Source organism: Miniopterus schreibersii, assembly GCF_964146895.1.
Source record: "Miniopterus schreibersii genome assembly, chromosome: 12".
NCBI lineage: Eukaryota > Metazoa > Chordata > Mammalia > Chiroptera > Miniopteridae > Miniopterus > Miniopterus schreibersii.
In genome coordinates this window covers 42,336,459-42,360,160 of record NC_138112.1, presented here as the reverse complement: position 1 = coordinate 42,360,160, position 23,702 = coordinate 42,336,459, and the positions used below count along the sequence as shown (strand labels likewise).

The 23,702-nt window shown below is 44.3% G+C and overlaps 1 protein-coding gene across 2 annotated transcripts in view; it reads left to right on the top strand.

Moving 5' to 3' along the window:
- Positions 1-23,702, top strand: part of GALNT18 (polypeptide N-acetylgalactosaminyltransferase 18) — a 275,266-nt gene that overhangs the window by 205,217 nt on the left and 46,347 nt on the right. For both annotated transcript variants that reach the window (XM_081153870.1, XM_081153869.1), the window contains exon 6: positions 1,874-1,988. In XM_081153870.1, the coding sequence (XP_081009996.1) occupies positions 1,874-1,988 (115 nt within the window). The remainder of the gene's footprint in view (positions 1-1,873; positions 1,989-23,702) is intronic.

The window sequence follows — 23,702 nt, the reverse complement described above, 5'->3', positions numbered from 1 at the left end:
GCAGTTGATTCTGTTTCATAGATATGGAATCAAAGGCTCAGAGAGGCTAGGGAACTTCTTTCAGAGATACAGCCAGAATGGGGAGTTTTTCCAAGGCACTCACTTCCAAGGCCAGGCTCAAGAGTCCCCCACCAGAGCAGGAGCTCACTCTGCTCTAGGTGGAGCGGCTGAGGTACACTGACCACCCTGGTTACCTGTGGTCCATGGAAGGCGAAGCCATTCAGAATAAAATGCTGTGATTTGAAAAGAAGAGGGGCAGCGACCCCGGGTGCCAGTCTCAGTCTGAACAGCCTCCCTCATCAGCATTCTCCAAAGACACAGCCTTGCAGAACAGCTGTTTTGCCATGTCGATGAGTTTCTAGTTTCAAAGATGGGTCTCTTTGCATGTGACTAACAGTTTTCTCATCTCTGAAGAGTCTTCATTTCTCCTTTTTTCCCTCTTCCCGTCCAAATCCTTCAGCCACCAGCTGATAGGTAGCAGCGTGCAGTGGGACAATTCAGAGTCGTTTGCTAAAGTTGATGCTCCCAGCAGAGAAGCAGTCCACACAGCTTATGCTGATTCACCTAACATGGGCCACTCCTCGTAAAGCCCTGCGCTGGGCATCTGCACACAGGCAGTGAGCCCTGCTCTCATGCTCACCAAGGACAGCCTTCCAGCTGCTGGACCTACTAGCTGTGGATATGTTGCTCCAGCCTAAGACCCCTGCTGAATTCTAGACCCAGATGGTCTATCTCAGGCCTACCTGTTGGATATCTTCCCCTGGTGTCCCACAGGCACCTTAGATCAGTGTCCCAGTAAGGAAAACTTGTTTCTGAAGCCAGCATCTTCTCTGAACCCCATATTAATGTGTGGCCCCTACCCTGCCATCACCCAGGCCAGAAAGTCAGATGCCATCCAGATTCCCCCCCCACCTTCATAGTTCATCTCTTTCAAAGTTCTGATTTTACAGCAAACTATGTCTTTAGACAATCCCTATCTTCATTCTTGGCCCAGGTCCTCATCACTTCTCACCTGGATATAGCAGCAAACTTCTCAACTGGACTCCTCAATTTCCATCCCAACTCCTCCAATCTGTCTCCCCTCGGCTGCCTAAGGATTAAAACACAGATCTTTAAAAAATACACATGCCCAACTGGGGTGTCTCAGTGGTTGAGCTTCGACCCATGAACCAGAGGTCACTGTTTAATTCCCGGTCACAGCACATGCACGGGCTGTGGGCTTGACCCCCAGTAGGGGGGGTGCAGATAGCCAGTCAGTGACTCTCATCATTGATGTTTCTGTCTCTCCCTCTCCCTTCCTCTCTCTGAAATCAATAAAAAGCAAACACTGCTCATATCACTGTCTGCTTAAAATTCCTCATTGATACTCCTTTACCTACAGATAAAATTCAAATTATTTACCATGCTAGCCAAAGCCCCAGCTAACCTTTCTAAGTGGACCAAGGTTGGCATGCAGTACCCAAGTTGGGGAAGGGTGGGAAAGCTGGCAGAGTGCCCAGGTGGAAACAGAGACTTGCTGTGCAATTTAGAATTCAGGGGCCGGGGCAGCTAGAGATATAGATGTTCAACCTAGGCTGGCAGGCTGAGCTCTACTGCTATGGGCTAACACAAATGCAAGCACCTTGGGGAAGGATGGTTGGTCCCAGGACAGAGGCTGGCTGCTGCAGCCCTGATGAGCTAGCCTCCCTGGAATAGCTGGTGAGGGTAGGCCTGGGAAGGCCGCACGGAACGAGGTCCGCACCAGCTTTGGCAGCAAAGAAAGGAAAAGGACTGGGCCCACCTGGTGGGAAGGCACCTCTACTCTCACTTCCCTGGCAGCACCACGACGCAGCCCCTCTGCTAACCACCAGTTCATCTCCCCTCACCCCGGCAGGAGCCCAGCCCTCATCGGCTGCTTCATTGTGGACCGCCAGTACTTCCAGGAGATCGGCTTACTGGACGAAGGCATGGAGGTGTACGGAGGCGAAAATGTCGAGCTTGGGATCAGGGTGAGCAGGGTTTTCACCCACAGGGGCTGGCTCAGCAGCCCAAAGGGTGAATGAGTCAGGGGTGGTGGAGAAATGGGGCTTGAGGGTGAGGGCCACAGACTGATTCTGAATGTCCATTCCCTAAACTTAGTCCATGTGTGTGTGATCAGAGCTGATGGGGGTAGGATAGAGACAGGATGAGACCTATAGAGTTTTCAGGAAGAAAAAGACTTCAGAAACTGCACTGGCTGGAGGTGGGGACACAAAAGGGTTGAGCTCCCAACTCAAGGGAACAACCTCTTTGTTCAAACCAAACATAGGTTTCTCAGGGGTGAGCAAAGGTGTGCTCAAGGAAGCAATTGCAGGTATCGATGGCTGGGTGGACAAGAGTGACCCTCAGAGTCACCTCCCCTTGAGATCTCTCACTCGGGATATTCTCTGTCTCCTCCACAGTGGCCCACAGACCTTTCCTAAAGACTTTGTCAAGAGAGGGCTACAAGGAAATAAACTCATAGGGTATAAACAGCAAAACACAGGTGTGGTTACTCCATGTTGGTGTCTGACCCCACCACGTGCTGGTCAGACCCTCAGGCCCGTTCATGCCTCACCATTTTCTGGAGGTAGCCCCCACCCCACCTCAAAGTAGCTATCGTTGCATGATGTGAATCCGTAACAGGCACCATTCAATTTCTCATCCTACAGGAACATTTCTTAGGCTCTGCCCTTTTCCCTGGGCCCATGAAAACATAACTCCAAAATGAACAAATGTGATGATGGATACAATGAAGGAGCTTGCCCTAGGGGGAAGCCCATGCCTCTATTTAGATTATGGTCCTATCCTTATGAAAAACCCAACCTTCAAGCTGTGGCTTTAACCACTGTCCTCTCCATGGGGATCTTTAAGCAGTCTGACACATCCACGGACTACAGGCTTGCTAGCCCTTGGAGGAAACCTCATACTTGCTGGTGTTCATGGCAGTGAGGATGCTCCTCCTCACTGTCAGCCCCACATGCACACTGCACCAGCACCTGGCTGGCTCCTATGGTGATCTCACTCTCGTCCCTTTGACCTTAGTGTCTGTATCTGGCATCTCCAGTTTCTGATATTCAGATCCCACTCAGGACTCCAGCTTGGATACACCTTCCTGTCAACTCTGACCTCCTTAGCCCCCCCACCCACTGGACAGTCAGCTGGCCCTGCACAACCTTCGCCTTGCCCTTAGGGGAGACTGGGCACCTCCAATGAGCATCTCACATCTCCGGCAGTGGTCTGACAGGTACTGTCTGAGCTGGACTTGTCGCCCAAACTGAACACTAGGGCTTTGAGGACTGGCAGCAGGAACAGCTTCCCTGAAGCAGAGCTAAGAAAACACTTCCAAACAACTGTATTCACTGAAGCCCAGAGGCATTGCTTTGGAGGCAGTCAAATGCATGGGCTTATTGGGGAGCTAATATATTCATAGAGGACAGTGCCTGTATAATCACCCTCATTTTTAAAGCTCTCCCTACACTGGTCATTTATCTACCACTCGTGTCCTAACCATCTCATTTCAGCGCAGCTCCTGGATAAATGCTTGCCCCCAAACATAATATTTTTCACTAGTAGCTGCTGCCAGGAATTGGCTGAGCAGGCAAGTTTGCCTGTAGTCACTTATGCTCTCTAGGTAAAAATGTCCAGGAATGGAGGAAGGAATTAGATTTGTGAACTCTGCTTCCAAAACGTATGTGAGTCAATCACGGAATGATGGGAGATTTCTGGCTTCTCCTTGCCTAGACTATAAAGCTGTTCTGAGTGTGGGCCTGGGTAAGGCTTTCAAAGACTTGTTAAAAATCTTTGAGTGGTTTTGTATTCAGGGTGTAAAATACAGTGCAAAATGTTTCCTGGCTTTTTTTTCCTTCATCTCTTCCTTCCCACTTTACGGAGATGAAGTGTCATTGGAGTTGAAAGAAAAGTGTCCTTTAAAGCAGAGACCCGCCGGGCAGGGCGTGGCTCAGTGGTTGAGCGTCGACCTAGGATCCAGGCAATTGGGGTTCGATTCCCAGTCAGGGCATATGCCCTTGTTGTGGGCTCAATCAATGACTGTCTCATCATTGATGTTTCTATCTCTCTCTCTCCCTCTCCTTTCCTCTCTCTGAAATCAATAAAGATATATTTAAAAAAATAAATAAATAAATAAAAATAAAGCAGGGACTCAACAACTTGTTGACTGGCAGAGCTGAGATCAGAAGGTGGGTCCAGTTCACTGGAATTCCGGTTCCCCCTTTAAAGGAGACAGAGCTGCTGAGCATCTCTAAAAGAGATTTTCACATTTTGTGTGGTTATCAGTGCTTTTCTTTCCTGTTTTATGAGTTAACATTTCAGTGCCTCAGTTTCCTCTTCTAGGACCTCCCCTCAATTACCCCATAGGATTGTGTGTAAAAATGAGACATTGTTTTTCTCACCTCATTTAGTCAAAGGCTGCTATTCAAAGTCATTACCTATTTGCAACACAGAAATAGAGTGGTTTGCAGTTATTCAGTACCTGCTCTGTGCCAGGGATTGTGTTAGGCACTTTCTCTGTGCCATCCATCTATAAAGCACCCTAAAAATTAGCTACTATTATAATATCCCTTTTTTCAGACAAGGAAATTGTGAAATTGAGAGCTTACATATGTTCTCAAGGTCATAAAACTTACAAGATGTAGAGAAAGGATTCAACCCCAGGTCTTTCTGATTTGAAAGACTAGATAGATATACTACAGTGATTTAGAGATAAAAGCCCTTATAACATCAAAAAAAAAAAAAAAAAGGTATTACAATGTCCATGCAGCAATTTCCTTCTACTTTATTCATAATCGAGTCTGGTGAGTTTCCATTTAAAGTCTTATTCTTATTTTACAATTGTTTCTAATATACGTTTTTAAAATTTATTATTTCTAAGTCTACAACTTAGTGGGAAAAGGAAGAGAGCTGCTATGGCCAAGCAGAGTGAAAAGAGTGAGAAATAAGAGCTGACGTTGCCTAGAATTCACAAAGATTATATAATTGATGGCTATAAAAATACTAGAATATATAAGAAAGCATTTGAGAGCTGGCAAGGAATTAAAAAATTAAGAATGCATTGAATTGCATTCCCTCAAAAATATGTTGAAGTCCTAACCCTTTGTACATGTGACTATTATTTGGAAATGGGATCTTTGCAGATGTAATTAGTATAAGGTGAGGTCATAATGGATTAGGGTGGACCCTAATCCAATATGACTGGGGTCTTTATTGTTAATAAAGATAGAAAGGATACTAGTTGGCTTTAAATTTTAATAAAATAAGCATATTAAAATTTTAGAGAAGCCATAAAAATCATAGATATAGAAAGTCTAACTTTCAAAATAGTAGAGGGGAAAAATGAAATGTGATAATGATGAGAGAGGGAGAAATAGAACAGGTGGTACAAAGAGAAAACATACAAGATGGTAGAAATAAATCCAAATATATCAGTAAATATACTAAATTTGCATGGACTAAATTAAAAGACAAACATTTTTTAAATTGATTTTAGAGAAACAAGAGAGGGAGGGAAAGAAGGGTGGAGGGCGAGAGAGAGAGAGAGAGAGAGAGAGAGAGAGAGAGATCGATTTGCTCTTTCACTTACCTATGCATCAGTGGTTGATTCTTGTATGTGCCCTGACTGGGGATCGAACCCACAGCTTTGGTGTACCAGGACAGCACTCTCACCGACTAACTAACTGAGCTACCCAACCAGGGCAAAAGACATACACTTTTAGAGGAGATTTTAAAAATAATTGTTTATAAGCTATTTATAAGAAATATGTCTGAAATATAATACAGAAAGGTTAAAATTGAAACAAATGGAAAAAGTGGTAACAGGCAAATGCCAATCAAAAGAAAGTTGCTGTAGCTACATTAATATTAGAAAAATACTGTTACAGGATGCTTTAGTATAAATAAAGGAGATTTCTACAAGATGGTAATATGTGCACCTCATCAGGAATATATAATAATTATAAGCTTTTATATACCTAATTCTACAACCTCAATTTATATAAACTAAAAATTAACAGAATTTTAGAACACTGACAGCACCACTTACATGGAAGAGGATTTTAATAAATTTCTCCAGGTAATTGATAGACCAACACAATTAATAGTTTGAATCTAATGGGGCACATATAGAACACTGCATCTAACAACTACAAGATTCAACAAATTTCAAGGGATTAATATCATATAGACCATGTTCTCTGACCACAATGGAATTAAATTAGAAATCCATAACCAAAAATTATAGACAAGGCAATATTTTTGGAAATTGTGAAACACTTCTCAATAACTCATACATCAAAGAAGAAATTACACTGGAAATTTGAAAATAATTTTGAACTGAGTGATAAAATACATATTACATATCACATCATATGAAATGCAGTTAAAATAGTATTTAAGAGAAATTGTATAGTGTTCCATTCTTGTATAAGAAAGAAAAGCTGAAAAAATTAAAAATGGAGCTGCCTTTTGACCCAGTGATCCCTCTTCTAGGAATATACCCTAAGAATCCTGAAACACCAGTCAGAAAGAATATATGCACCCTTATGTTCATAGCAGCGCAATTTACAATAGCTAAGATCTGGAAACAGCCCAAGTGCCCATCAGTAGATGAGTGGATAAAAAAGCTGTGGGACATTCACACCATGGAATACTACGCAGCTACAAAGAGATCATGCCTTTTGTCCTGTAGAGACTCCCACAGTCTAGATTTTCCCTATTGTATTCCCTAATGTCATTTAATATGTCCTTCTGTCCCATATATTTCTTCTCAATTGGTAGTTAGATATAGAGATGTAGGTTTAATTTTGTAGCAAGAATATTTCATAGGCAGTATTTGTGTACTTCCATCACTCAGTACACAATGTCTAGCTGTCTACCCATTTGTGATGCTAGCAGTCATTGCTGATTATTGCCTGTATCCAATAATTCATTAGGGGTTGCAAAATGATGACATTTTCATTTTACTTCTCCTTCCTCATTTATCAGCTGGAGTAACTTTTATAAAGAGACATTAACAACCACCTATTCCTTGGTTGCTCTGAAGTGCATCAAAGTTCATTTGAAAACGTCAGAATAAATAAATAATTCTACAACGGCTTTCAAAACATTGAATTGATTCTCTACCACCTTCCAAAGGGGACCATTTCATTTTTAGTATTTTTAGTATCATTATGAATTTAAATATATAGGTGATGTGTTTCAGTTCATCACATTTAACATCCTCATTGTTTTGCAAGTTTCACCTTTGGCTATGGAGAGCCTATAGACATTAGTTCTGAATCCTTTTGCCTCTTTAGTGGCTTCCCTGCAGGTGGCAGAGATGTCCCAGGCTCATCTGCTCCAAACCTGTGATCAGCCATTTCCCTCAGGAGCCCAGCTTTCTCTTAGTGAGCAGTGTTATTAAAACCTCAATCTGGGCACTAGATTGCTACTGCTTATTGCTACTGGGTTGGTCCATGTTTCTAAGTCTTTTCAGTAACCAGAGCTAGAAATTATTATCTTTGTAGAAATAAAATACTCCAGGCTTTCATGATGATCTCTCTGATTCAAACTTAGGACTACTGGGTTTTTACTTAACCTTATCCATCTGACATCTACATTTTCTTTCTCCCATGCCAAAACATTCTGGTTTTTAATGACACCAACATAATTACTTGTTTATTTTATTCCTCAGCATGCGCACGACTGTCTCAGGAAAGTTTAATATTTTTTGCACTTCTGTTTGTCTTTGGGTTACATTCCACTAGAGATGCGCTGTCAAATTACCGGGATTTAAAGGCACCTAGAATAGTTCCTCTCTGTGTGATTGTACTACCAACCTAATAAACAGGTCCATTTGTCTCATTTTGCTTTAGATTTTTAGGAATAGATTTTTTTCATATTTAACTTTTTATAATTATTAAATACTTACGTAATTCCAAGAGGAAATCTATAAGAGAAAGTGTATTCAGAAAAATCTACCTTCTCTCATTGCCTGCTTCAATCTGTTTTCTCGCTACCTCTAAAAAATATTTTGTTTTTTTCTTTGCTTTACTTTATATTTTAAAAACTATAGTCATGCACGGGATAATGACGTTTAAGTCAAGGAAAGACCACATATATGATGATGGTCGCATGAGATTACGATGGAGCTGAAAAATTCTTATTGCCTCGGCACACAGCAGCCATATGTCATAGCACAGTGCATTCCTCCGGTGTGGGCGGTGATGCTGGTGTAAGCAAACCTACTGTGCCGTCATAGGAAGGCATAGCACATACAATTATGCACAGTACATAGTGCTTGATAATAAACAACTTTGTTACTGGTTTATGTATTTGCTATCCTATGCTTTTTATCTTTATCTTAGAGTGCACTCTTTCTACTTATTAAAAAAAGTTTGCCGTTAAACAGTCTGCCACGTTACTCTGGCAGCAGCCTCATAAGCCTCGTGTGACACATGATAGCATCAGTTTCTCTGGAGCTTGATTTAATCTTGGTTTTGTACAGTAATGTGCCGTTCAGGCTTGTAGCCTAAGAGCAATAGACTATTCCATATAGCTTAGGTGTGTAGAAGGCTATACCATCCGGGTTTGCACAAGTGCACTCTGTGATGTGCACACAATGGTGAAATCGCCTAATGACACATTTCTCAGAACATACCCATTGTTAAGAGGTGCATCGCTATATAAGGAAATATGTGTATATAGTCACATATCTCTTTCTTAGATAAATGGTAGTGTACTATGCACACTTTTCACAACGCTGTTTTTATCACGATATATATATTTCTTCTGAAGATAACTTTATAATAGCATATAGAGGTGTTTCTCTTTGCTTTTCTGTAGCTGCATCATACTCCAGTGTGTGACCATTCCATAGTTTATTCCACCAGTTTATTTTTGAGGGCATAGTGCTATGATTGATAGCCTTGTGCACATGTTTTTAAAAATATTTTAGTAGGTTATCATTTTAATCGATTCCTAAAAATGGAATTGTGAGGTCAATAGGGGAATGCGTGTGTAATTTTGCTAGAACTCATCAAATATCTCTCCAGAGGGGCAGTACTTTTCCTACCAGGAGTGATGAAGGTGCCTGTTTCCAAATAGCCAACCAACAAAGTGTATTGTTGAATATTTGGGGTTTTGCCAGTCTGACAGATGAAAACTGGCTTTGAAAGTAGTTTTAATTTGCATTTCTCTTACTAAGAGCTAGGTTGAACAGCTTTTCATATGATTAAGGCCATTTGCATTTCTTTTTCCATGAGCTTTTCATATCTTTGGCCCATCTTCCTGTAGGATTGTTAGTCTTTTCTCTATTTTTAGAATCTCTTTAACATTAGGAGTGGTAATTTTTTGCCCATGATATACATTGCAAATATTTTCTCCCAGGTTATTACTTGTCTTTTGATTTTACTTCTGGTGTGTTTTTTTGTCATGCAAAGGCTTTTTATTTTAAATGGAAGCAAATGTATCAGCCTTTTTCCTTCTTGCTTCCAAAATTTAGTCATAGAAAAGCTTGCTCACTATCAGGTTATAGAAGTATTCGCCTATGTTTTCTTCTAATACTCATATGATTATAATTTTTACATTTTAATCTCTGTTTTATTCAGAATTAATCCTGATGCATGGTATAAAGGAATGGACCCAAGGTCTTCCTTTTCTATGTAGCCATCCAGTTATCCTAACACCTTCTATTTAAAATAACATACTTTCCTCACTGGTTTGTTATAGTACCTTTATCATATTACCCAAAATACATTTCCTTCTATAGTAATTTTCCAGTTTTATTTTACTGGACTTATTTTCTTTTGAGGTTCATACTTTTTTATTGAAGAGCTACCAAAAGAGAGGAGCCGGAAACAGACTGAAAGTTAGAAATGTGGGTCCAGGAGCCACACACACAGAGGAGAAAGAGGAAGCAAAGAAGGGCCTGTAGCAACTGCCGAGAACAGGCAGTGCCGTTATTTGAGACTTTACAAAATCTGTCTCTAGTTGAAGAGCTAGAGACTTTGCTAAGTTACCAGTAAAAGAGGTCCAGGCAGGTTAATATGTGCTTACCGAGCCTCTGTGAGCTGAAGCACACGAGGGACATGCGGTTTTCCCCAGATGCCTTGGGCTGGAGGTCTCACTAATCTCAGCTCCCTGCTAGCGTCATAGCTGAGGAAGGTAATTAAAAACACTGACTCCCGGCCAGCGTGGCTCAGTGGTTGAGCGTTGCGTTGACCCATGAACCAGGAGATCATGGTTTGATTCCTGGTCAGGGCACATGCCTGGGTTTCAAGCTCAGTCCCCAGTAGGGAGCGTGCAGGAGGCAGCTGATCAATGACTCTCTATCATCATTGATGTTTCCCTCTCTGAAATCAATAAAAACATATTTTAAAAATAATAAAATAAATAAATAAAAACACTGGCTACCACAGTTTCAGGCAAATCAGCTCATCTCTGCCAGCACAGTCGGAGAGGCTTGAGAAGGAAGAGAAGGAGTGTGGGCACTGGCATTCCTGCTCAGCCGAGAAGGTCTCAGGAGACCATCAGATGCAGTATCTCACAGAAAGGCCACAAGCAGATTCTCTTACCTCTCATCCCTTAAATTGAATACCTTAAATTGGATTTTAGTCTCTGGTTGCTTCTAACATTAGGGTTAGTCTAGGCCAGCTGGAGCTAGAGTTCAGAATAACCTGAGAACTTGGAATAACACATCCCAGGGTGCTTGTGCATGTGCATGTGCATGTGTGTGTGTGTGTGTGCGTTCGTGTGTGTGTTTGTGTGGGTGAAGACAGTGACCCTGCCACTGTTTTGTATCATTGTGTCATGAATTGGAATCTGCTTTGGCATTGTCCTTCAGCCACTGTCATGGGGTGAAGCCTACAGAAGGCTGACAACTGTACACCAAGACAAGTGTTCATCTATGTGGTCTTCTGAGGTCAAAGATTTCAAAGTACACTAAGCACAGTTTTCAAGTCTGTGGGCCTTCATGCTTTCTAAGGGAATTTTCCCAGTGACTCAAAGCTTTAGCTGAGGCATCGTTCACATGCTCCCTTAGCACTGTGTTGGATGTCAATAATGGCTTCAGTGATCACTGGAGGTCAAGACCTACCCTTTCCTTGTCCTTATAAATGAGTTATTAAAGGTCCGACAAAGACATCATTGAGATTTCAAGTCCAGATGATGGGAGATTTGGGGGTGCCATTTGGGCTAAGAAATGGGTGTTTGGAGTACAGTTGTTTTTGGGGAAGAGGGAAATGAAACAAGTTTGATATTAGAAATAGCAATGGAAATAACCAAAATCTTCCATTGTTCATCTATTGATTCACTCAGAGAGTGAACATTTATTATGCTGCTTGTGTTAGGAGCTTGGCATTAGGGTACAGAGAAATGTGGTATCTGGATCATGACTTCAATAGGAAGTCAGAAATGCATAACTAAAGGTAGAAAAGACTCAGAGTGAGACAAGGGGAGCAGGTGCCCTCTGTGTGCCCATTGAAGGTAAGAGGATGGAAGAGCCCAGTGAGGATGAAAGTTTGAACTGAGAAAAGATTTTAGAACTGAGTGTGTGCACAAGAAATGGAGGGCGGGGCCAGAGTGGTGCCCACAGTTATGGAGCGAATTGGCTGGAAAGGTAAGAGCTGGATTGGTAGAAAATCACAGATGTCCACCAATCTGTGGCAAAGGGGAAGGCAGCATTTCAGGAGTGCAATAACCATGCTGATTAATAGTAATGATAATAGCTATCATTAGCAACATTTTGTGCTTAGTGAATTTACTTATTTAATTCCGGGCACTGTGCTGAGCCCTGGGTATATAGTGATGAACAGGAGAGTCTAGGTTGTGCCCTCAGAGAGCTTACATTCTAGTGAGTTTTATGCTTTGTGTCATTTACTCCCCTAGAGAGCCACAGGAGACTAGGATTATTATCCTCATTTTACAGATACAAACACTGAGGCTCAGAGAGATGCGGCCACTTGCCCATGTCCCACAGAGAAAGAGTGGTGGAGCTCGGATTTGAACATAGTTCTGTCTGATGCCGAAACCTCTAATCCTCACCCTGTGCTATGAGAGTGTGAGTGGAGAAGCGAACAAATGCAGCTGGAAGAAGACCTTTGGAGGAGCAGGTGCGGTCAAGGGCTGGCAACATAAGACAGACTCAAAGACCAGGGAGAAAGTGACTAGGGATTGAAAAGAGGTAGAGAGTTTAGAGACTATTTGACCATGAATGGAGGGAGAGGGAGTCATTGAAAACTGGCGACTTAGTGCCTGCTTGCAGGCAGAGGCCAAGGGCAGAGCCATGGGAAAGTATGGACTTGACCTTGAGAGAGTGGTTGAAATGTTAGTGTCCTTCTAGGCGGTCAGCTATAGCTAGCCCTGCTCTATAGGAGTGTGTGTCATGAGGTGTGGCCTCCTGGGACCATGGGCCTGAAATTCCCAGGGCTCTTAAAGTCTGAGCAACCTGGGGCCCATGAAGTCTAAACCTCTGGGATTTGGGGGTATTTCCTGCTTGTGATCTCCATGCATGAGGGAAGCTTGGTGCCCCAAGCAGCCAGGAACCAACCATTCTGCCACGCCCAGCAGCAAAGGTACCTGAAAACACTGGGAGGATGGCGTCTTTGCCATGGCACATTATCTCCAGCACACCAGCCACAGAGTGACTCAACAATTACTACCAGCCACCAAACACACGCAGCTTAACAGCATGTTGTAAAAGTTTTATGGCTAGTAAAGATAAGTGCAAAATTAATCCCTAAAGAACAAAGCAATTAGAAAGTACAAAATGAAGCAACTAGCTGGAAGTGGTGGGGAGCAGAAGGAGAGCACCCACAGACAGTTTTATTCTGGAAGGGGCTTCATGACTATGTTTTTAAAGTTGTATTCAATGAGGGAGCCATAGAAAAAGTAACATTAATAAAATGCATGGAAGAGGTAACAATTAATAAAAATTTTTGAGACTCAAACTGAAGGAAATTTTTATTTTCTTAAAAAATTGGGACCAAGGGGGGAAAATGGCAATCAAGGCCATTATTGGGACAATTAATGAAACTTGATTATAGACTGTAAATTAGGTGATAGTAATGTATCTATGTGTAATTTCCTGATTTGGGGGAAAAAACAAAAATGAAAGCAGAGAAAATAAACCTGGGAGGAGCAACGTATGTTAAAGCTCTAGAGAGCAATTCTCTCCCTCTCTCTCCTTTTCTTTTTCCTTTTTATGTTCTGTTTTTCTTTAGTTGAGTCTGCCTGCTGTTCTGTAGCATGTCCTGGAAGGTAGCTTGTTGCTAATTTTCCAGGGAAGAGCCACCAGGCAAGGCCAGAATTAGTTGCTCAGAATGACTGATGGAAACTGAGCCGGGGCTCCTCCTTCCTCTCCTTCCTCTCTTCCCCCCCTCTCCCCCTTTTCCCTTCCTTCCCCTCCTCCCCCCCTTTTCCTCCTTCCCCTCATTCTCCCCTCTTCCCCTCCTCCCCCCCTTTTCCTCCTTCCCCTCATTCTCCCCTCTTCCCCTCCTCCCCCCCTTTCCCTCCTTCCCCTCCTCCCCCACTTCCCTCCTTTTTATCACCATCACCATCGCCATCGCCATCGCCATTGCCATCATCATCATCATCATCATTCAGACACTGGTTTTCTTTTGACAAGAGCAGATATTCATATATCTGAGATTGCAGAAGGGGATACAGACATTTATTCCCGCTGCAGATGCTCTTTACTTCGTGAAGCCATGCAAGGGGGGCATCCCTATGAGGAAGTCGGCGACAATTTACAAAAATTATCCCTACGCACAAGTTTTCCTGTCAAGCAAGGCTTATCTGAACATAGAGTCAGCCCTGAAAATAAAGAGGTAACCCCTGGTGAGCTACCCCAGGGAACAGCACTCGCCCCTTCAGGTCCCATCTCTCTCTGTGCTGCTTGCCTGGTTTTGGACAATCCCAGGGATAGGTGCCCAGTCCCTTTCCTTCCTCGGCAGCCCCTGGCTGGTGAGGTGCTGAATGCAGTGGGCTCCACTCTATTCCTTCTGTCTGCTTGGGATCTTGCTCCTCAGCGAGGGGCTCCACCACTTGCTTAGTTTCCGCTGCACCGAAATTGCAGCCGTGTAAAGCAATTGTGGAGTAGGAGAGAGAAAATATTAATACTGTGAGTGCAAGACAGATACTCATTGGGGATTTTAATGTTTCTGAAATCAGGTCTGCCTTATAAATTTGGTGTATGTAAGTAAATAAATAAAGTACAATTTATTATCCAAACAAGAACACTTTTGAGAGTGAAAAGGGGTACTATTACCAATTATACTGGAACAACAAGGGTAAACCAGTATTGTTGTGGGCAAACCAGGACATATGGTCACTCAATTTGCAATTTTATGTGTACAATTAATGTAGTTCATTCACTTGACATTGCTTGTTAGGAGCCTACCATATGTGGCATTGGGTATACAGTGTTTAACGTGGGCACACAGTGTTTAAAAAGTAAATACAGCCCCTTTCCTCCTGGAGGAGCTAATGGTATAATGAGACAGATATCTGATATGAGGGAATAAAACATAAATGTATAGTTACAAATTGCAGTAAGTGCTGTATTAGTTAACTCGAGCTGCCATGACAACATACCATAGACTGGGTGGCTTAAACAATAGGAATTTACTTCCTCGCAGTTCTGGAGGCTGGAAGTCTGAGCTCAAGATGCCAGCGTGGTTGGGTTCTGGTGAGAGCCCTCTTCCTGACTTTCAGACTACCTACCACCTTCTTGCTTAATGGCAGAGAGAGAGCTCTAGTGTCTGTTCCTTTTCTTATAAGGATGCCAGTTCTGTCTGATCAGGGCTTCACCCTTATCACCTCCTTTACCCTTAACCACCTTCTTCAAAGTTCTATCTCCAATACAGTCACATGGGGGTTAGGGCTTCAATATGTGAATTGGAGGGGGGCACAAGTTAGTCCATAGCAAATGCTACAATGGAAAACAGAATACGTTCCAGAAAGTCAGGGATTTTCTATGTTTTATACTGTGACAAAATTCCCATCTCATACAACAGTACCTGGCACATAGTAAGTGCTCAATACATAATTGTTGTCTTAAAGCAGAGAAAGAACATGATCTGATTTATAATTTTAGAAGATGGATTGGGGGTCAACAAGGATTGAAGTGAAGAGACTTGTTAGGAGGCTGTTGACAGAGTTGTCCACACAAAATAATAGCACTTGGAGCAGGATGTTGGCTGAGCATATTGAAAGATGTGATTAAATTTAAGCTATATTTAGGAGGTAGAACTGACTGCATTTGCTGATGTAATTGGATGTGGAGGTTGAGGAAGATGACATTAATTATGGATGAACTACATAACTTATGTAGGTTTCAGGCTTAGGCTATTAGGTGGATGAGGGGAAGACTAAAGGACAGGTGGGGAGGCAGGGAAGAAAATGAAGAACTTGATTATGGACAAGGTAAGCTTATGGTGCCTAAGAGATGCGCAAGTGGGAGTGACATGTAGGCAGTTGGGTATATAAATCTCGAGCTCAGAGGAATGTAGTATTTCCCCTGCCTGAAAAGCTCTTATTATAGCAATGGTGAGTCTTACCATCAATAGAATCTTACAGTGATAATAATTGTACCTAATACTTAGTGGGCTTTAAACTTGTGCCGGGTGTTGAAATAAACCGTCTGCATGCATTACCTCATTGAATTCTCAAAACAGCTATTGTTGCAACGTGTCATTTTTGTCTCCAGTTCACAGACAAGGAATCTGAGGGTTAGAAGGTGAAATGAATTGCCCACAGTCACCAGCCCAGCAAACGGGAAATGTAGGCTTTGATACCAAGACTGTTTAACCGCAAAGCCTGTGCTCTGAACTTCAGTGACCTCCTGTCTTCCAAGGAGCAGAGGTCTTGGAGACATTTCCTACTCTGCTTCTAAATTATCATGTTACCTCAGTGTGCTCCCCCAGGAAGTGATGGGAGGTGATCTTTTAGGTCTCCTACAGTCCTAATATACTGCAGTGCCGATCTCTTCTTTAAATCCCATTTTTAATGTGAGTTCTCTCTAAGTGCCTCTCAGAGATGATACCCAAGCTGACAATTCATTTTGATGTGTACGAAAAGGGCAAGTCTCTTTAAGCAAAGACCCAGCACACTAGTTTTCTTCATCTGAATTCCAATGGAGTAAGAGGAAAGCTCCATAGAACAAATATCATTTCTGAGTGAGAGAATGCTCAGCATCTCAAATTCACTTTTATCATCTGAATGACAACCTCAAGGGTCCCATGGAGCCAAATGTGGGGGTAATGCTTGGGCCAGACAGTTTCCGCTACTCTCTGCGCCAGGGTCTACCAAACTGCCACAGTCCCCCACCTGTGCTGCCTTAGTGACACCTGAGTCACTTGTCACCTGTTAGATGGCCCCACTCTACTGGGGTGACAATGTATTATTTCCTTCAGCGATTCTTGGTTGTCCTGCATTTCAAAAAAGGACCCTCATGACATATCATGGGCCATTGTCACCCTTTTGAGGGGCATCTGATATGAACAATCAATTTGAATTTAACTGGAACATGCTAATGAGCCATTCATATGTGTAGGATTTATTTCTGATTAGATTAAACTTCTGAGAATGTAAAGCCATTGATTAAGGACATAAAAAAGGAAACACTTTAAATGAGTAAGTGGTTCGTCTTCATGTAGGAAAGTATAAATTAAACATAGTCCAGGCATCAGCTGTGAATAGCAGCTGGATAGAGGGAGCTTTTCTAAATACATCCGCAAAGAAGGCACTCGCATAATTCAAAGGGACTTAACTCACCCGAGAGGGCTCTGAACACTCTCAAGGCGATGGATGGGCCAAGTTATCTGATAAAAATTACTCTCAGACTAGGGACGGGAAGGGTTTTATTTGGATTTCAGAAAATTGCTCCCCGAATCCCTGTGACATTCAAGCTCATTATCATTCTCTGGTAGCACCAGTGGTGGTTACAGGGCCAGAGAGCTTAGTTCAAAACAAAGGCACAATTAGAGTAGACAGCACACGTGTCAATGGGACCCTGATTTGGAACTTGGCCAATACTTCTGCCTCTGAGCTTGGGCTTTTGTGGTTTTGGTTCTGTAGAAATGCCTGGACTGGGACTAGCCAGCCTTCCCAGCCTCCCTGACTCATTCTGGGATTGGTGGAGCTGCCACAGGCTGCTATGTGTGGTTGTCTGACAAACCCTGAGCCACGTGATCTCCAAGCCCTGCCCTTTTCTTTTCCATCTGCCAACTTCTCCCTGGGTCTTCTGACCTCTGCTCTGGCCTGAACTTAAGCCAGACTCTAACCTATGGCCTGTTTTCCTAAGGTCCTAACACCCTGCCTACCCCTGACAGTTTCCTCTCTCATCCCTTGGAACTAAATCTACTCTCTGACAGAAGGCTAAATCCCCAGCCTCTAGGAGGTCCTGCTCTGAATCAACTCATCACCTGGATTTGGGGAGCTGTCACTTTCTGGACAATCTTTTCCTGGGCCTGGAACTTTCTGCTATGAAGTCCCACCCAACAGACTGAAGCCCTGGTACCAGTGCTACAAGGCCCAAGCCCAAGCCTCTTTGCTCACCTTGGCTCTTCACACACTGGCAGATTGTATTAATCAGGGAAATGATCCTAGGCTGCAGTAGCGGCCTCCTAAACCTCAGGGTCTTAATCTAGGACAAGTTCATTTACTGTTCACATCACAGTCCCCTGAAGGGTGGGAGGCTCTCCTGGGCAGCTATTCTCTAAGTGGTGACTGAAGGACTCAGGTTGCTTCTCTTGTGGGTTCCTCATCTTTGAACTTCAAGGTCACCCTGGCTTAAACAACCAGCAGATTGGGAGGGAAAAGGGTAGAAGTGCTTATGGGCTTCCCACATTGGATACTTACCCACCTTGGCCAGGAAGTGACACCTGTCATTTCTTCTCTCATTCCATTGGTCTGAGCTGCTCACATGGTCCCTCCTGACTGCAAGGGAGTCTGGGAAATGTAGAGGAACACACAGGTATTAGTAATAATAGACAAAATCATGAATAAACTCTCCTTGGCAGGAACCATTAAAGGATGCCTTCTAATCTCAATGACCACATTTGCCAAGAGATCCTCATGAACTCTCCCATGAGGAAGTGAATTCCCATGGCCCCAATCTTTACAGTGAGAGTGTGAGGTTCTGAGGAAAAGCTGAGTCTTCTGTGTGTGATGGGCTAGTGTGCTGGGCTTGGTGCCATTGCTGCCCCTGGGTTTCCTGTAGGTAAGCAGCTATTTCAACAAAGCTCCAGTCCCTGCAAAACTGCCTTTTAACTTTGTCTTCATGAAAAGCTTCCAGACATTCCCACCCAGCTGGTCTCTCCTTGGAATTCTGCCAGATGACTCCTCCTGCCGCCTTCTGATAGTTACGAAGAATCCCTTTCAAACAGGGAAACTGCTTTGGGTGCTTCTTAGGGCTGATCCAAAATCAGGCCTCATAAGTAACACGTTCCAAGAAAAAGCATCACTGTTTCCCCAGGCAGCAGTGTGTCCAGAAGAAGCTTTCATAGTGTTTATTGTAAGAGGAGAGCTTGGGAAACTGTCTCCCCAGGGAGTGCTTTTCAGTGGGGTCTGATGGAACAATAAGCATTGTCGGGCTTGAAAAATGTTTGTTTATACTTTAAAATAACACGATATCTACCCTTGGAAACCTGGGAGAGCACCAAGTAGAGCACAGTGAAGATAATCCAGAACTACAGCGCAGCTCTGTCATTCATTCTTGCCAGGCCCTGTTTAGGCACTGGAGGGTCCTCAGTGAGAGGGAGGGGTCCAAGGGCCTCTCTACTATCTGGATTGCTGGTCCACACAGGAGAAAGAAGAGCTCCATCTCACTAGTAGTCAGGGAGTTGCGAATTAAAACTGCAGTGAGAATGAATCACACGTCCATTGGATTGGCAGAAACGTTGGGCAGCGCCACATGTTGGCGCGATGGTGAAGCACACGAGCGCCCATCTGTGCTGGTGCGAGTGGAACTTGGAGACTGACTTTGGAAGAGTTCCCCTTTTCCCAGGCAGTTGACTGTGTGTATAACCTGGGCCTCAGAAATTCCACTGTAGGGAAAATATACTGAGAGGCTCCTGCTCTTGGGCACCAAGAGACTCATGGAAGATTGTTCCAAGAAGCACTGTTCACCATGCTGGAAACAGCCAGGCTGCCAGCCAGCAGGAGAGCGGCTGAGTAAACTGCCGTTATTCACACAATGGGGCACGGCGGCGAGGAAAGCAAATGAAGCCCGAAGCGCGTTGCAGAATCCGGACAATACGCTGCCATTCCCGTAACATCCGAAAACACCCAAAACTAGAATGAAACAGGTAGTTTAGGTTGATGGCAAGGAAGTTATTAACGAAATTCAGGATAATGGATTACCTCTGGGGGTAAGGGGGAGTGCACAGAGATTTCTGAGCTCTTGCCAATGGACTGTTTCTCAAGCAGGTGGTAAGGAAACGGTTGTCCCTTGTATTATGTGTCTTTAAACTGTGCTGCGTTTTACACACACATACAGCGATCCTAAGTGCTGTGAAGGGGAAGTACAGGTGCTGTGGGAATACCTAGCAGAGGCAGTCAACCAAATTTAGGGCAGCAGGGAAAGTAGATAGGAATTAGCCAGGCAAATAAATGTAGGGGGTGGAGGAGAGGAAAAGTCCAGCAAAGGGAATGGCATGGGGAGGGGGGCGGGGGGAGAAAACCAGGAACATGGTCTGCCCTAGAAACTAAGAGAAGGTGGTGAAACTGGACCCTAGGGGGTAAAAGATGAAGCTGCAGTGAACAGGAGGGCCCAGATCTCAGAGATCTTGCAAATCACAGGAAGAAGTGTGATCTTTCTCTGGAGACTAAAAGGTTGCAAGAGTGGGAATGAGAATGTTTGGGGAGGAGGTGGGCTCCTCATTTTACACCACCCCCATCCCAGCTCCTCCTCTGCCTCCCACCCTTGAGCCAGCTTGCTGATGGCCCCTGGCCTTTGTCTTAGCCTTGCCCGGATTTGATTTCTCTCCCCTCCTTACTCCCGTGCAGGGTCAGGACTGGGGTGAGACGAGGGAGGTGCCTGTGGCATAGAACTGAAGGACTGCTCTGCCCAGCCCTGCTCGATGTCTTTGTCTGTCGCATGTCTGACCCCACAGCCACTCTGCGAATGGCTCTGGTCTTCTGCTGGCTGTTCTCAGGCCTCAGCTCCAGCCTCCACCCTCCTTGTCTTTCTCCCCACAGCCTGCCTGGCTTGGCTTTCTACTCTCATCTCGGCATTTCACGGCCAACTTAGGCGAAACAGCTACACATAAAAAGATCATTAACAGCACGAGCCAAGAAACGAGGACCACATGCGTGGCACAAATTGTGTTTTGGGAGTTTGGAGGCACTGGGCCAGGCTGGCTTTGGACAGGTGGGGAGCAGGAAAGGGGCTTCCTGGGCTAAGGGGTCATTGGGAACATTTTGCCAAGAGCAAAGAGCTCATTACAAGTCCTAAGGAGATAAAAGCTGGAAAGGATTTGTGATCTGAAGCTGTGGACCGTGGCTGTGAAGTACAAGGCTGAGGTGTCACCAACCCCAATCCCTCACCTACAATAAACATCACTAATAAATTACGGCAGGCTTTTCCACTGAGCCCGAGAGAGAGCCTCCGAATCCTTCTCAACACCATGCTTCGGGAAGACATTAACCAGAGAATGGGTTTAACACAGGGGTGTTATTTGCTATTTCAGTCACAGACTATGGAGTGAGCTCAGTCTCTGAGTAGGAGAAATGGTAACAATGTGCCCCGTTGCCTTGCCTCGGGTGTCTCCTTGCTTTCAACTCCCAGTTTACAGCTCTGCTGATTTGAGGCACTGACCAGAAAACTTAGAATCACACAGTGAGAAGTAGAAGGGATCTAAGACATCATTGGATCCAGCTCCTCCATTTGGCAGCTGGGAGACCCTGAGGCTTGGGAGGGACACACGCTTATTTATGTAAGTGGCAACATAAACCCAGTCTTGTGACCCTGACCTTGTACTAGCTGCTCCCAGTCCTGGGAAGGGAAAGAACCCTACCCTGCCTTAGGAACCCACTATGTGCCTGTCTTTGCTAGTGGGAGCTCTTCATACAGCATCTCTATTAAACCTCCCAGGCTATCATCATTCCCAATAGACAGGCAACTGACGTCCAACTACTGGCCAAATCAAAGGCTAGTGCGATAGAGGCAGGATTTAAACCCTCTCCACCAGTTCCCAGGATCTGCCTGCTTTCCTGTAGTTCCCAGGTGGAAGCTTCCAGCCTTTTCAGAAACAGTCTCACAATCAGGGCTCTCTGGGAAGGGCTGGTGGCGAGTGGGACTTGACTTCGCTGTGTACCTGTTGTTTTACAATCTGATTTGGGTTCTCAGTCACATCTGGGGCCAGCAGCTATTCTGTGGGCAAAAGCAGGCACTGGCAAGGTTGGAGGCTTTCTCTAGAGAGTTCAGGTTCCACAAGAAGAAGCCATCTGCTATTGCCCATGCTCATTTGATGACTTCCCAGGTTTTACGATGTTAATTTAAACTCTGCAGCCAAAGTAACTCTTTTCGGTTGCAGCAGTGCGCACTTAAATGTCAGAACTTCGCTGAAAAACCGCTTGTGTTTGAAGGGAGTCATTGTGTTCAGTAAAGTCTGGCCACATTTTATGTTTATCACCTTTATTAGGGGATCTCACCGAGCGACTTAAAACCACCTCTCTATATAGTAAAGCCCAGGGCTCTCGGATTACTGGAATCACTTATTCGAGTATCAATTATTGAATATATATTAGATGTCTGGTGCTGGTGTATACAAAGTATTCAGAGGGGATTTCATTTAGACTGGGGAGGTCAAAGAGGGTAATGAGCTGGGTAACAAATGACAGGAGGGAGAGAATTATTCCAGAAAGACGGAATAGCAGGTGCAGAGGCACTGAGACAGGAAAGAACTTGGTGTGGTCAAGAAACTTGGTAGGTCAGCGCCCATCCAGAAGCCACGACGAGGTCCAGCTCTGGGCAGACATGCTCTCAGATGTCCTCAGGTGCCTGGAAGACTAGCACACTCCTCACTTGTTATAATAAGCCTGGGTCACATGTACTTTAGTTAAAAATTAAGTTCTGCCTCTTAGCAGTTGCTTCCTGTGCCTTGTGACCTCACCTGACTTCTTGGTTACTGACCCTTGCTCGGTCTTCAGTTCTCAGCCACCCCGTCGGCACCTACCTCTCCTGCCCTCTTTCCTCTTGACATCTCCACCCCTAGAATTTGCAGTGTTGCGCCAGAGTTCTTTCCTACATCTTTGCCATCCATCGGTGACCTTGTTTCTCTGGCACAGTCCCTGCCCTGAGTCTACAGCCTCCATCTGGTTTGGGCCTTCCTGCATCACACAAGCTGTGACGTGCGTGTGTCCCCTGCCCAGCTCCCTCCCATTTCCCATCCCCTGCCCCTCCCATGTAATTGCATGTGTAGAAGTCCAGAGGTGAGAAAAACCCTGGCACTCTGGGGGAAGTAAAAACATCTCAGCATAGCTGTAGCATAGAGTATATGGGAAGCAGGCAGGAGGCTGGAGGGGTGGGCAGGGTGTGCTGGGGAGGGCGTGGTGTAATACAACTCACACCTTCAAAAGATTCCTCTGGCTGCTGGGTGGAAAAGAGCCTGGAGGAGGAAGGCTGGAAGGGATCAGTTGTCTGGAGGCTGTTGCAGAGTCTAGAAGAGCCAGGACTGGTCTGGCAGCAGGGTGGGGAAAGGGGAGAATTCAAGAGCTCCACAGTGAGTTCGCACAGCTCCATTTACTGTGTGACTGAGGACGTGATGGGAGGGGCTGCCGCCACTCTTCTGATTGCAGCTAGCAGAACCACCCACTCTAAGGTGAATGGTGAACTGGCTCTTTGAGAAACAGGCCTTGTCGTAAAAGAGCTTTGTTATGAATCATGTTCTGTGTTGTGTTGCTGAAATATGTCAAGTAATAGCCTGCGGTTCCAGTTGCAAAATGAATAATTACCCTGCCTCTCTGTGTTGTCAATAATGTATTCACAGTATTAACAGGCTTCCATTGAAAATCCAAGCAAAGTGAATTGGAAATGAACACACACAAAAATGCACAGTCTGGGGCTGGCACTCTGGGTGTGGTCACCCTGGGGAGCATGGGTCTTCCTCTGGTTTTGGTGGGTGTAAGACCTATTCTTTTGTCTTCAGTACCAGTTGGGTGGTCTTGGGCAAGGGACAGTCCTTAGTCTCAGTCTCTTCACTTGGAATTAGACAATAACAACCTCCTAACAGGGTATTCTGAAGAGTCTACTGTATAATTTGTATAGTAATAGCTGAGATTGACTGAGTGCTTATTATATGCCAGACATTTTCTAAGCACTTTGAATGTAATAACTTTAATCTTCTCAACAATTTCATGAGATAGGTACTTTTATGATCCCTATTTGAGATGAGAAAATTAAACCACAATGAGTTCAAGCGACTTATTCAAGGTCACATAGGTAGTCAGAAACAGCCAGGATTTGACCCCAAACCATGTGATTGTAACAACCATGCTATTCTCCATCCCCACAAGCACCTTCCAGGACCTGGAACATACAGATGCTCAGTAGGAATGCTTATTTCCCTTTCATTGGCCTTAAATAATATGCTAAGTGCAGGACAAGCTTAGAAAGTAGTAAATCAATAAATTACCTTCCAACTCTTAACAGCCTGTGGGGACCAGCTGGTGTGAGATAGACTGGTGGAGAGAAGGAATTGTCTTCCTAA